The sequence below is a fragment of the Salvelinus namaycush genome, chromosome 23 (genome assembly GCF_016432855.1).
Source record: "Salvelinus namaycush isolate Seneca chromosome 23, SaNama_1.0, whole genome shotgun sequence".
Lineage (NCBI taxonomy): Eukaryota > Metazoa > Chordata > Actinopteri > Salmoniformes > Salmonidae > Salvelinus > Salvelinus namaycush.
The window spans coordinates 30001120-30016004 of NC_052329.1; the positions used below are offsets into that span (position 1 = coordinate 30001120).

Consider the following 14885-nt stretch of genomic DNA (forward strand, 5'->3'; position numbering starts at 1 on the left):
TCTTATCGGTCCATTAACTAATTTAATTCGTGGTGATGTCACCAGGCAGGCCAAAACTCCAACAATTTTTTTTTTTACACACAATATGACAGTATCTTATTCCTTTCAGTTCGTTATTTATGTCTACTTACTGCATAATTTTCTAATGATTTCTTTGTTTTTAAATCACTTCAGGCCAGGGGTGTCATGCACCTATTATTTTATAGGGGGCACCAAGTACGTAATGGAGAATTTTGAATTTTTCAAACACCTGAAGCATATGTTTCCTGCAATCTAGAGCCATAAGTTTAGTAATTAATTTAACATCTGAAAAAAAAGTACAAGACAAATCTGAGGGGTCGCGTTTCCGTGTGCCCCATGTGGGGATGTCGCCTCTGCTTCAGGCTAATTTTCTCCCTAAGATATGTAGTCAACTCCAAAGGTCTTATACCTACACCTAGTGGCTAAACCATAATACTATTGAACAAGGTGTTGAAGGAGTTCTCGATCTAATAAAATAAAAATAGATAATAATACAAAAAGAAATGACCAGATTTTTTATTTATTTGATATGTATCTTCTACATATCTGAAACAGTGATAATGTCTGTATCATATAGAGGGGGGAATTCAGACAATTTTTGAATCAAAATAAAGAACACACCTCAGATATGCTCAAATCTGAATATACAAGTGGCAATCTTTTCAATCTTTTGCAAATCTTCGCCCAAACATAAAGTATATGTTTGACTTAACTTTTAGCATTTTGGTGAAAAACTTAAATGACTTAAATTAACGTTTATATACATTTGGAAATACAATATTTGAGACAATAAATTAACACAAATTAACACAGATGGCTTCCTCCTCAGTTTCCAGGGTTTTCTCAACAGTGCATGTGGCTAACCTCTGATGTAGTCCTGCTTTGTTCCTCACTGACACCTTTATCACACATTTGTAATTGTACTTGTAAGTATTGTACTTGTAAGTATTGTATTTGCATGTATCAATGGAAGAACAGCACCAGAGCATTGTTTTAGAGCCTCCTCAATAATAAATGCATTATTTGCAGAAAGATTAGATCAGATAGATTTAGATGAGGCTAAACAAAAGCATTCAAGTTGACATAATGAGCAGAGAACTTCCCTCTGATTTCACCACTGAGACGTCAAGAGAAATCAGGTTCAATCTTAAGAGGCACTCACAACAATTTTCATGACCCAATGAAATGCAAATACTGTATTAGGTCACAATGAAAACTGCACCTGAGAAAAACTTATTCTCCTACCACAGGACAGGTCTTTTTAATATGATATGATAAAAGCTCTTCAATTGTTAAGTATCTGAATAAAATATAAATGGTCACAACTGGAAGACTGAAAGATATTTTCTAGTGCAGTTGTCGACAACTATTCTGTCATAAGACCTTACATTATGTAAAATAAACACATACAGTATAGGTTCCTAACTTCTGGTTATTAGACCAGCCTCACCAAGGCTCACCTGTGATTGTCAATAGTGCATTTTGTCCCATCGAGACCGTTTCAAATAAACCGGGTGAAAAGTCACCCAGTGGAAAACACCTTAATGACGTCATTTTATGGTTGTAAACTGTTTTTCTGGTTGTGAAGAAGTCATAAAACCAGATTTTCAACTAGTCTCAGTACAACCATGTAAAGATGCATTTTCTATGACGAGATCATGATGTCAAAGTAAATCCGTCATATGTTGGTTGTTATCTGGTCACATAACAACCAGGCAGACAGCTTTTTCTGGTTACCTTCGTTAACAAAGCGTTTTTATACAACGTGACCATAAAGTCATAAAAGATGTCATACTGACCACATTGCAAGAGATCATGAACTAAGTTGTGCATGTTTTCTCCCACAATGAGTTAAACTTTATACACACAGAAACACAGATTCCACACTGGGAAACATCCGAGACATGACTTGCGGCTACAATGAAGGGCTTTTGAGGATAACATCTGCAAGCGGGACAAGGGATACAATTGCTTTTCGAAACACAAACTACTCTGTTTGTTTTTTTAGGTCAATGTTCTCAACCTTGTGACTTTCTTCTGGCACGCAGTTGATGATATAATATGTAATGGTTCATGTGCTAGCCTCCACGATCAACCAGGCCGAGACTTAGCCCTGCCCTCTCCACTCTCACTTACAACAATACTGTCAAATTAGAAATGTCAACGATACTATCAAATTACAATATGTACAGTACAGTACATCCAGGTCCAACCACCCATTGACTCTGGTGGGGTCTTTCAGTGCTGTTTGACCAGAAACGAAATCCTCGGGATGGGTCTGAGCAAGTCTGCTCTCCAGGGAAGCGGATGTCATTCCTGGAGGAGGGTCTCCCTCCAGTTGAAGCTGTGGTTGGGTCCATGTGTGAGGGGCAGGATGGGCGGGTCCACCAGCTGCCAGACCCCCGTGTCGCTCTGCTCCTCGCAGGTACAGAAACCCAGGTAGGGGATCTACAAGAGGGAAAGAGGCTCTCGTCAGCCGCAATAAAGGCAGAATGAAAGTTAGGAAGTGGGGTGGAAAGGCAGAGGGGGAGAAAGAGAGAGAGACAAACAGACAGACAGACAGACAGAAACACAGATACAGAGAGATAGGCACAGTGTGAAAGTAAGAGTGAAAAAGAGTGAGGGGGAAGACACAATGAGATTAAAATAAAATATCACATTGAGCAAAAAAATTAACTTCAGTTGACCTTCCTGACTACTTGGATGAAGTCCTTGGAGGTCTGGGGGCTGCGGCCCTGGAGCTGTCGCGTGCAGGCCTCCAGGGAGGAAGCATGGGCCACAATCAGTATGTTGTTTCCTATAGAGTGAGAGATGAGGAGATGAGGGAAGGGAAGAACAACAAGGACCAGATGAATCCCAATGTCCATCCCACACAAGATGTTTCTGTATCACATCTGAGATTCAAATAGTATTGGTTTTCTTTCAAATGCCATGAGCATTTGATTGAGCCTGTCTAGCGTGGAGTGGGAGATGAACAGGGTTTGCACTTTGGGGATTATTCCGTTGATTGAGGTGTATTACCGGTATCTGAGCAGTAGAAAGAGACCTCTTTAATAAGGTCAAACCACACCATTGCGCCAGGCAAGCTCAATCGAGCACAGCTAAAGGATTTGAAAGATAAGTACTAATTGAATGCAGGACTGTTTTTTTTATACACATCCCATCCAAAGCCACAGCAGTGACTGAACCCTGCATCATAATTACCCATGTTTTTGCAGTCAGACAGAATGTCTTTGGTCACTTGGTAGCTCCGGCTCATGTACGTGTCATAGGACTCCGACACGCTAAGTTTGCTTATCGGTATGAGAGGTCTGTGGGAAGAAGGAGTGAGAACATGTGAGACAGAGGCATGGCTGAAAAGGCACCGGCCCCGTCCAGCAACAACCCTTAGCCCCTACCTTTACCACTTTATGTACGTAGGTCAGAAGCAATTAAATAAGCATAGGCAACATGGTAGTAGCTCCATCATTTTCTTTGATAGGCTTAATGGAATGTTAACCATATTATTTGTACATATCTGGTTGTCTTTATACCTGTGCCTAGGCCCAAGGTTAAGGGGACTAGGGGTTGTTTCTGGATGGAGCCTAACTCTGCGTTTACACATGGAAGCGGCATCGCGTGTTGAAACATCGGAAGCCATTCACCTTCAATAGAAGGAAAGCGAGAGAAGCGGAGAGTGGGCGAGGGACCGTTGAGCGATGCGAGCATGGGCGCGGGAGCTGAAAAGGGCAGGACTAAAGCTGGGGAAAGCAGAATTTTCATCAAATCCTCAGTGATATGGGGAAGCGACTGACCAATCGAATCTCACCATAGCTTCCAACCCCTACTGGATTGGCGACAATGGCTGTTAATACGTAGCACAACCTAGCTTGCTTGCTAGCTTGTTAGCACACACGAGGGTGAGGCTAGCGTGGCTAGGCAAGTGCCGCTTGTATAGTGTAAATGGCCAGTAAGAGTACAGTATGGAGGTGAACCAGGAAACAGTCTTGCCTGTATCACCTGTATGTTGTGTCAACACAGAATTGGGATGCAGCCAGGTCTGTGGGAGGGATCCAGGCAGGAAGAGAGCTCCCAGAGATCCACTTGGTCCACTCGAATAGCCCTGGCTCCACTCTGATCTTCAGCTTGCCATCCTGCTGCAGACCTGCAAGGGGAGACAGAGAGGTGCATAAGCAAAAGAGCAAGACTGCAGCCTCTGCTACACACACCAGCCCTGTCCAAAAACAACCCCTAGTCCCCTAGCCACTTAGGCAGATCTGAAATGATTAGATTGAAATGATTAGATTGAGATAAGCAATTTGGAGGCAATTTCACTTAGCCTATCAGAAGGAAAGGGAACTACTACCATATTGGCTAATCTTATCAATCCCCTCTCAGATCTACATAAGTGCCTCGGAGGAAAAGGTTGGACCAGAACACATGATATGCTCTCAACTATGTTCATTGACAACATTTCAACCACTGAAGGGGCAATCCACAGTTGAAACAATAACAAAGAGTCCTCTCTGCCACTGTTTCAGGATGGGGCTGGAGAAATGTAACCATGTTCTAATGGATGCAAGAACTGACCATCCATTATATCAAATTATAGTTTTAACTATGTTTGTAGGCTATATAGTGTATTCTTACATTTACTGTGTTTACAAACAATGGAGTGAAAAAAGTGTATATTTTGGTTCTGATGGAGTACAACAGTTGCTAAACTCATGAAGCATTTATAAATTAGATTGTTCTCGAATCAATGGGTACATACAATTCATTTATAAGTTATATTCTTCTAGAATCAATGGGTACATATCATTCATTTATAAGCCCCAAAATGGTTGTAGCAACTGCAGATCACCCTTTTAAGTCTTCATCAGGGGTTAGAGAGGCGAACATAATCGATAAGGCATTTTATCCTAAGCAGGATTTGTGGTGGCAAGTAACTACATGCTGGTTACCTTTGAGGATGTTCTGAGCAGTCTGGACACAGCGCAGAGAAGGCGAACAGTACACAAAGTCTATCACTGTGTTGCTCTCCAACAACGCCTGACCTGCAACACAGACAGACAGATAGACAGAGGAATAGATTGTTATCACGCTGTAATGAAACATTAAACATGGAATTGGGCAGATAACATAGCCTACTACTATATGTTGACAACCACATACCCACTATTTGTGCTTGTGTGGAACCAAACACAGTGATGGGGGTGTCCATGTTGTAATCTCGGTGTCCTCCATTCCACATGGGCAGGCTGACTGGCATGTTCAGGTTAGTGCGCACATATCTACCTGTAGAACAGAACACCACATCCCAGCACACTGCTGTTATGGTTTCAAAACCTACAAACAATACTGCCGTTTTATCGATCCAATCAAAACATCAGATTCATCCAACTCAAAATGTATGACTCCTTTGAAAGCACACTTGCTTTTAGGATTGATGCGCGATGTCTAATATTAAAGAAGTCTCGAGGTATTGCTCGCCTGAGATAGTGTGGTCTACATCTTATCATAAGGTACTCTATCTACCAAGAGAGTTCTCACCTATATTATTCGTAGCCATCTATTTACCACCACAGACCGATGCTGGCACTAAGACCGCAATCAGCCAAATCTATAAGGCCATAAGCAAACAAGAAAATGCTCATCCAGAAGCGGCACTCCTAGTGGCCGGGGACTTTAATGTAGGCAAACTTAAATCAGTTTTACCAAATTTTCACTAGCATGTCACATGTGCAACCAGAGGAGAAAAAAAACTTTAGACCACCTTTACTCCACACACAGAGATGCATACAAAGCTCTCCCGCGCCCTCCATTTGGCAAATCTATCCTCCTGATTCCTGTGTACAAGCAAAAACTAAAGCAGGAAGTACCAGTGACCCACTCAATACGGAAGTGGTCAGATGACGCGGATGCTACGCTACAGGACTGTTTTGCTAGCACAGACTGGAATATGTTCCGGGATTCATCCAATGGCATTGAGGAGTATACCACCTCAGTCATCGGCTTCATCAATAAGCGTATCGACGACGTCGTCCCCACAGTGACCGTATGTACATATCCTAACCAGAAGCCATGGATTACAGGCAATATCCGCATCGAGCTAAAGGCTAGAGCTGCCGCTTTCAAGGAGCGGGACACTAATCCGGATGCTTATAAGAATCCCACTATGCCCTCAGAAGAACCATCAAACAAGCAAAGCGTCAATACAGGATTAAGACTGAATCTTACCACACCGGCTTTGACGCTCGTCGGATGTGGCAGGGCTTGAAAACTATTATGGACTACAAAGGAAACCCAGCCCACTGAAGCGAGCCTACCAGACGAGCTAAATGCCTTTTATGCTCGCTTCGAGGCAAGCAACACTGAAGCATGCACGAGAGCACCAGCTTTTCTGGATGACTGTGTGATAACGCTCTTGGTAGCCGATGTGAGCAAGACCTTTAAACAGGTCAACATTCACAAAGCCACGGGACCAGACGGATTACCAGGACGTGTACTCAAAGCATGCGCGGACTAACTGGCAAGTGTCTTCACTGGCATTTTCAACCTCTCCCTGACCGAGTCTGTAATGCTTACATGTTTCAAGCAGACCACCATAGTCCCTGTGCCCAAGGAAGCGAAGGTAACCTGCCTAAATGATTACCGCCCCATAGCACTCACGTCGGTAGCCATGAAGTACTTTGAAAGGCTGGTCATGGCTCACATCAACAGCATCCTCCCGGATACCCTAGACCCACTCCAATTCGCATACGACCCCAACAGATCCACAGATGACGCAATCTCAATCGCACTCCACACTGCCCTTTCCCACCTGGACAAAAGGAACACCTATGTGAGAATGCTGTTCATTGACTACAGCTCAGTGTTCAACACCATAGTGCCCACGAAGCTCATCACTAAGCTAAGGACCCTGGGACTAAACACCTCCCTCTGCAACTGGATCCTGAACTTCCTGACGGGCCGCCCCCAGGTGGTAAGGGTAGGCAACAACACATCTGCCACACTGATCCTCAACACCGGGGTCCCTCAGGGGTGTGTACTTAGCCACCTCCTGTACTCCCTGTTCACCCACGACTGTTTAGCCAAACACGACTCCAACACCATCATTAAGTTTGCTGACGACACAACAGTGGTAGGCCTGATCACCGACAACGGAGAGACAGCCTATAGGGGGGAGGTCAGAGAACTGGCAGTGTGGTGCCAGGACAACAATCTCTCCCTCAATGTGATCAAGACAAAGGAGCTGATCATGGACTACAGGAAAAGGCAGGCAGAACAGGCCCCCATTAACATCGATAGGGTTGTAATGGAGCGGTCGAGAGTTTCAAGTTCCTTGTTGTCCACATCACCAACGAACTATCATGGTCCAAACACACCAAGACAGTTATGAAGAGGGCACGACAAAACCTTTTCCCCCCCAGGAGACTATTATATATGCATAGTCACTTCACCCCTACCTACATGTACAAATTACCTCAATTAACCTGTACCCCCGCACACTGACTCAGTACCGGTACCCCCTGTATATAGCCTCGTTACTGTTATGTTATTGTGTTACTTTTTATTATTTTTTATGTTTTACCTTAGGTTATTTGGTAAATATTTTCTTAACTCTTTTTGAACTGCACTGTTGGTTAAGGGCTTGTACTGTAAGTAAGCATTTCACGGTAAGGTCTACACTTGTTTTATTCGGCGCATGTGACAAATAAAGTTTTATTTGATTTGACTCTGCTCACCTTTGGAGTCAGAGCACAGTGAAAGCCACTGTTTCCCAAACACCACATCCATCCGCTCACCATGCCGACAGACAAACAGGGTCCGCTTGGGCAGCCGAGAGTGATTGCTACCGACCCGAAGCACCTAAGAAACAATACAGTGAATTGGGGCATCAAATCCATAACATTTCCCAACATTTTCAAGAATTGATCAGTACACCAGAAAAACAGCTTTTGTATTGGAGCAAGGTTATTATAGTTTTGTGTTTTTATATTCGTTTTTATTTACATTAGATTATATTTTTTTATTTGAAATTCAGTTTAATTTCCTTTTCAGACCTGATTTGCTCATTTTAATTTAGTTATAGTTGTATACAAATATTTATATTTCATTTTATATGATTTAGTTTCAGTTTTAGGGGCGGCAGGTAGTCTAGGGTTAGAGTGTTGGGCCAGGAACCAAAAGGTTGCTAAATCGAATCCCCGAGGTGACAAGGTAAAAATCTGTCGTTCTGTCCCTGAACAAGGCAGTTAACCCACTATTCCTAGGGCGTCATTGTAAATAAGAATTTGTTCTTAACTGACTTGCCTAGTTAAATAAAGGCTAAATAAATAAATCAAAAATTGGTGTTAGGGACAGAAAGCATGCGTGGGAGGCTAGGAGCCATTGGTGTTGTGTAGTGTTTTGGGGATGTCATTTCTTGCAACCGAAGGCAGTAGTACAGTCGTGGCCAAAAGTTTTGAGAATGACACAAATATTAATTTCCACAAAGTTTGCTGCTTCAGTGTCTTTAGATATTTTTGTCAGATGTTACTATGAAATACTGAAGTATAATTACAAGCAGTAATTCAGTAAAGGCTTTTCTATTGACAATTACATGAAGTTGATGCAAAGAGTCAATATTTGCAGTGTTGACCCTTCTTTTTCAAGACCTCTGCAATCCGCCCTTGCATGCTGTCAATTAACTTCTGGGCCACATCCTGACTGATGGCAGCCCATTCTTGCATAATCAATGCTTGGAGTTTGTCAGAATTTGTGGGTGTTTGTTTGTCCACCCACGTCTTGACGATTGACCACAAGTTCTCAATGGGATTAAGGTCTGGGGAGTTTCCTGGCCATGGACCCAAAATATCAATGTTTTGTTCCCCGAGCCACTTAGTTATCAATTTTGCCTTATGGCAAGGTGCTCCATCATGCTGGAAAAGGCATTGTTCATCACCAAACTGTTCCTGGATGGTTGGGAGAAGTTGCTCTCGGAGGATGTGTTGGTACCATTCTTTATTCATGGCTGTGTTCTTAGGCAAAATTGTGAGTGAGCCCACTCCCTTGGCTGAGAAGCAACCCCACACATGAATGGTCTCAGGATGCTTTACTGTTGGCATGACACAGGACTGATGGTAGCGCTCACCTTGTCTTCTCCGGACAAGCTTTTTTCCGGATGCCCCAAACAATCGGAAAGGGGATTCCTCAGAGAAAATGACTTTACCCCAGTCCTCAGCAGTCCAATCCCTGTACCTTTTGCAGAATATCAGTCTGTCCCTGATGTTTTTCCTGGAGAGAAGTGGCTTCTTTGCTGCCCTTCTTGACACCAGTCCATCCTCCAAAAGTCTTTGCCTCACTGTGCGTGCAGATGCACTCACACCTGCTTGCTGCCATTCCTGAGCAAGCTCTGTACTGGTGGTGCACCGATCCCGCAGCTGAATCAACTTTAGGAGACGGTCCTGGCGCTTGCTGGACTTTCTTGGGCGCCCTGAAGCCTTCATCACAACAATTGAACTGCTCTCCTTGAAGTTCTTGATGATCCGATAAATGGTTGATTTAGGTGCAATCTTACTGACAGCAATATCCTTGCCTGTGAAGCCCTTTTTGTGCAAAGCAATGATGACGGCACGTGTTTCCTTGCAGGTAACCATGGTTGACAGAGGAAGAACAATGATTCCAAGCACCACCCTCCTTTTGAAGCTTCCAGTCTGTTATTCGAACTCAATCAGCATGACAGAGTGATCTCCAGCCTTGTCCTCATCAACACTCACACCTGTGTTAATGAGAGAATCACTGACATGATGTCAGCTGGTCCTTTTGTGGCAGAGCTGAAATGCAGTGGAAATGTTTTTGGGGGATTCTGTTCATTTGCATGACAAAGAGGGACTTTGCAATTAATTGTAATTCATCTGATCACTCTTCATAACATTCTGGAGTATATGCAAATTGCCATCATACCAACTGAGGGGGCAGTCTTTGAAAATTAATATTTGTGTCATTCTCAAAACTTTTGGCCACGACTGTACATAAATTCTAAAGTCAATCTCAATGTGACTTGGATTTAATAGGAATAGCGCAAAGACTGGTGCAAAAAAATATGGTGGAAGGATTCGTTTTTGTTTTCGTTTACTATGATAACCTTGATTTGAAGTCATTCTTCAAGAATAATAAGAATCCTGCTGCATATCATAACCAGGAATTTTTCCTGATCAGGATTAAACGCTAGGCACTAGTTATCCTGGCTAGTAAAAGCTGTATGGTTTAGTTGAAGAAACTTCTTTCTGTTCTTTGGAAAAAGTGCCAGTACCTGCATGGGATGACAGATGAGGCTTGAAGTGGGTGTGTCCCCAGGGCTTGCGTTGTCGAGGCGACGGCTGTCCAGCAGCCCATCGAACAGGCCCCTTTCCCTGCTCTCTTTGTCGGAGGGTGCGGAGCAATTGAAGAAGGAGTGTGATCTGCACAGGGTAGAAGACAAGAGTTAACACACATACTCAATACTACTCATTCATCACTACTGACTACTGAGCAGAACTCTCCATGCTCTTTTACAGTGTTCTGGCCCTGGGTACGGGTCAATTCCAATTCAAGATGCAAACAGTTCCTTCTGGATTGACTGAATTGAAATGGAATTGACCCCTGCCCCTATGTTCTGGACCCAGGACTGTAAGTAAGAAGTAAGAAGAACACCAGGGGTGTAAGTAAGAAGCAGGGCTCACCCGTGGAAGACCCAGGTGTCACACTCATCTGCCCGGCTGACGTAGTTCTCAGGCAATAGGCCGGACAGCCCCGTCGCCAGGGAGGACCCGTAGACCCAGCCCTCGCTGGTGTTTTTCTGCTCCAAGGGAGACGTGAAGACAAAGTCACCCAGGACCAGCTCCAGCTCGTCCTCATTCTGAGGGGCGTAGGGATACATCACGCGCAGCGTCTGCAACAGAGGGAGGGAAAGACAGAGCTTGAGCACACCAACGCTGTATCTAACACCAGAATACAGTACAAGGCAAGGCTATAGGTCTAAATGGGCAAGCTCGTAAAGGGCCACTGATATTTACAGCCGTTTCTAAATTAATTATACTGTATATTCCCATATATTCTTGAAGAATATCACTTATTATAAATGCCTCATGAGCTTGTCTTGTAGAAGGTACAAGGTCCATGTCATGGTGTTGATTAGTAGAAAGTACAAGAGTAGTATTGAATGTGAAATGAAGGTGGACAGGGTTTGCGTCAGAAAACAAAGTGGTTATTATTACCTCATGATTGGCAAACCGAATGTCCCGGGAGAAAAGGACAGCCAGCCAATCACAGCCTAGCTTCACCTCGATTCCCTTGGCCAGCTTTTCCAGGGAGGACAGGTGATTGGTGGGGAAGTAGTAGGCTAACGTCACATGGAGCTGCTTCTTATGGGGCTCTAAATGGACATCTGAGACAGAGAGAGGAGCACGAGTGAATAAAGGTAAAGAATATAAAGAAAGTAATTTCTGTGGGGCAAACTACTACGGTGGGAATCTAGCTCAGCAAATGATAGAACTACAAACATCTACAGACTGGAGCAAAATGTCCCAATATTTTCCAAACAATCTTTTTTGACGTGTTATAATCCACCATGCACAATTTGAAATGAAGCTCCAAACTGCCGGTGCTTTATGGTGAGGATAATCTCTTTAGGATTAAGCATTACAGTCAGGGCCGGCGCCAGAACGAATCAGTTGGACAAGCATTTGATTTTTATTCACGGGCACATCCTGTGTGCTTGCGCGCAAACACATTTTGTTAATGGGTGTTATGATAAAGACCATACACTCTTAGAAAAAAAGGTGCTATCTAGAACCCAGAAGGGTTCTTTGGCTGTACCCATAGGAGAACCCTTTGAAGAACCTTTTTGGTTCCAGGTAGAACCCCTTTGGGTTCAATGTAGAACCCTTTCCACAGAGGGTTCTACATGGAACCCAAAAGGGTTCTACCTGGAACCAAAAAGGGTTTTACAAGCAACCAGAAAGGGTTCTCCTATGGTGACAGCCGAAGAACTGTTTTGGAACCATTTTTTCTAAGAGTGTAGGCAGCTCGAGTTTCAAGTTTGGGGAAGCTTACAATTTATCCTACCATTTCAACCTTTCTGCGTGCCATATAACTATAGGCCAATGCAGCAGTAGGCCTATAACTTCTATCATCACCTAAATAAAATACATATACCTAAAGTCGCAAAAAAGTGGAAAATATCCTGATGAAAATTCTGATTCTTTCAATCACATTAATATCTCTGCCTCCCTTTCTATCTGTCTTGACTTGAGCTATCGCTAGTGAAATGCAACATTGTACCAACTCAGCAGGTTGGCGTACTCAGACGCGAACGCTCCCTTAATGTTGTCAGGACAGAGAAACCACACACATGCTCATTGCTCACATGGAGCACTCCAAACAAAAGACAGTGAAAAAATTGACAAAACTCCTAAACGATGGTTATGAAATAAACCAAAACGTGTTTCTCACAAGTGTATCAGGTTGTGAACTCTGCAAACAACGTTTCCACTCCGAGAATGAGAATGGTAAATTACTGTAATACATGCATTAACCGAAATGAATGTAACCAAATGACAGAGATGAATGGTACATTTACTAGGCCTACTGGTTACATATGTAATGTTGAATTGTCAAAAAGAAACAATCAAAGGGCAAACAATTCACACAATGAAACAATGACTGTGCAAGATTTGGCGGGAGACACCGGAGAACATTCTGGAGTGCTGAGTGCATGTATTCTGGAGAGAGACGCCCATATCTTCGCCACACACCCAGCCCCTTCTTCTAGTCTCAACATTTTATACTCAAGACACATTATCTTCACACATTTTAGATGCTTTTCACTGACAGCCGCAGCTCAATAATCAGTTAGGCCTATTGCCACACGCTATGCCCAAATTGCTGCCTACACCAATAGGCATAGGCCTATACACTTGTGATTTGAAACAATCCATAGCAAATAACAATTTTAAGAAGATAATGATCCTCTGTGGCTAAGTCAAGCTTTCTGGTAAAGTATTTTTGAATGATTTTACTTAGACAGGAGTAATTATATAATTTTGGCAAAACATCACTTTACTTTAGGGGAAGCCAGCATCCGAACAGTGCACTGTGCCAACTTTCCTTTCTGATTTTCAAGTGGATGAAACCAAAGAACTGTATATAATGGCGAGATGCTCATGTCTCCGCCCTAACAATGTGAGTCGTTGTCCCAAAGGCCGGAATGCAGGTGACAAGTTTAGGTCTGCATATAAACGCAATGGGCTTATTCAGGACAGATTTGCGGGAGAGCAAGCCCTCTCACTTCGCCTCTTCCTCTCTGCTGAAACTAGCGGACGAAACAGCACCCCTCTGTCTTACTATATGTAGCCCATGTATCTGATGCTGTCTGGCCAGAAAAAGTATGACATGCCATACTACTTTTGTCTAGACAGCATCAGATACATGGTCTACACATACAGAGACAGAGGGGCGCTGTTTCACTCGCTCAGATGCTTAATCTGAGATTGATGCGTCTTTCTTTCTTTGCGTGTCTCAGTCAAATAAATGATCAGTCGGTTGGGCCAGGCCACCTAGGGCCCGCCAATAAATTCAGCCCGGATTACAGTCATCCTTTACCAGCTTAAAATATGTAATTTTCTGACCAAAGCGTGTGGAGAGATAGATTGCCTGTAAAAAGGCAATGTGTGCATGCTTGTGTGTGTGTCTGGCGTGCTTGCGTGCGTGGGTGTGTGTCCATGTGTCACAGGCAGAGATAGTTCCTACCTGCTTTTCTGGCAGCCTCGGAAGCAAAGTCAGCAGCAAACTGCTTGAGGACCTCTGCGATCTGCTCCTCAACGAAGAGGCCTATGAAGTTGAAGGAGGTGTAGAGCTCCAGGGGCAGGGGGCTAGGGAAACGACCCCTCCATTGGCCCACCGTGGCCTGCAGGGCCTCCAACAGGGCATCCACCTTCTTGTCTGCACACTGTGGGACAGGGTAGAGTCTGAGTACTACACAAACACTGAGTCTTACATCAACATTTAGGGCCAGTTTTCCAGACACAGATTAGTCCTAGTCCTGGACTTGTGTTCAATGGAGAATCGCCATTAAAAGCACGTTTTAGTCCAGGACTAGGTTTAATCTGTGTCTGGGAAACTGGCCCTTACTAGACAGATGTTGGAGTCTCTTGACCTCAACGGGACTTCCTGGATAAATACACACTTAGAAAAAAGGGTTCCAAAAGGGTTCTTCGGCTGTCCCCGTAGAATAACTCTTTTTGGTTACAGGTGGAACTTTTTTAGGTTCCATGTAGAATACTCTGTGTAAAGGGTTCTACATGGAACCAAAAAGTGTTTTTCAAAGGCTTCACCTATTGGGACAGTCAAAGAACACCTTCAGCACCTTCTTTTCATAAGTCTTAAGGAATATAATTACAATACTTCATGGTGAGCTGAATTCGAGGGAGAAGCATCCATGTGTTGATGTATGACATGAGGCGTGTCATTTCCCCCTGGGCTCACCATGAAGAACTGGCAGAGCGTGATGTGGGGGAAGATGTTGTGGGCCTTGTTCTTGCCGCAGGAGACGCGGGATTGCTGCCAGAAGTGATGGAGCTGATTCTGCAGGGGTCCGCTGGGGCGCAGGTACAGGACGTACTCTCTGGGCAACGGGTCATCCAGGAAGGGGTCATCCACATGGGAGAACAGCCTGAGGAAGAGCAGGAGAAGAAGAAGAGGAGGAGGAGGCTTATCAATGACTGAGGTAGAAGATGTGTGTGTGGGGGGGGGCTCCAATGCAGCTGTTTTGATCTCAATATGAAATCATTTCTGGGTAACAATTAAGTACCTTACTGTGATTGTTTTCAATTAAAATGGTCAAAAATAAACAAAAAATTGCT

The 14885-nt window shown here is 43.7% G+C and overlaps 1 protein-coding gene across 1 annotated transcript in view; it reads right to left on the bottom strand.

Annotated features, from left to right (window-relative positions):
* Nucleotides 1–521: 521 nt before the first annotated feature.
* LOC120018282 (ubiquitin-associated and SH3 domain-containing protein B-like) overlaps nucleotides 522–14885 on the bottom strand; it is a 40052-nt gene continuing 25688 nt past the window's right edge. The window contains exons 3-14 of the mRNA XM_038961398.1: nucleotides 14509–14695; nucleotides 13774–13972; nucleotides 11241–11410; nucleotides 10707–10915; nucleotides 10298–10445; nucleotides 7749–7872; nucleotides 5176–5298; nucleotides 4965–5057; nucleotides 4021–4165; nucleotides 3226–3332; nucleotides 2709–2818; nucleotides 522–2469 (exon numbers count right to left, since the gene is read on the bottom strand). Coding sequence (XP_038817326.1) covers nucleotides 2332–2469; nucleotides 2709–2818; nucleotides 3226–3332; nucleotides 4021–4165; nucleotides 4965–5057; nucleotides 5176–5298; nucleotides 7749–7872; nucleotides 10298–10445; nucleotides 10707–10915; nucleotides 11241–11410; nucleotides 13774–13972; nucleotides 14509–14695 — 1753 coding nt within the window. The 3' untranslated portion in view covers nucleotides 522–2331. The remainder of the gene's footprint in view (nucleotides 2470–2708; nucleotides 2819–3225; nucleotides 3333–4020; nucleotides 4166–4964; nucleotides 5058–5175; nucleotides 5299–7748; nucleotides 7873–10297; nucleotides 10446–10706; nucleotides 10916–11240; nucleotides 11411–13773; nucleotides 13973–14508; nucleotides 14696–14885) is intronic.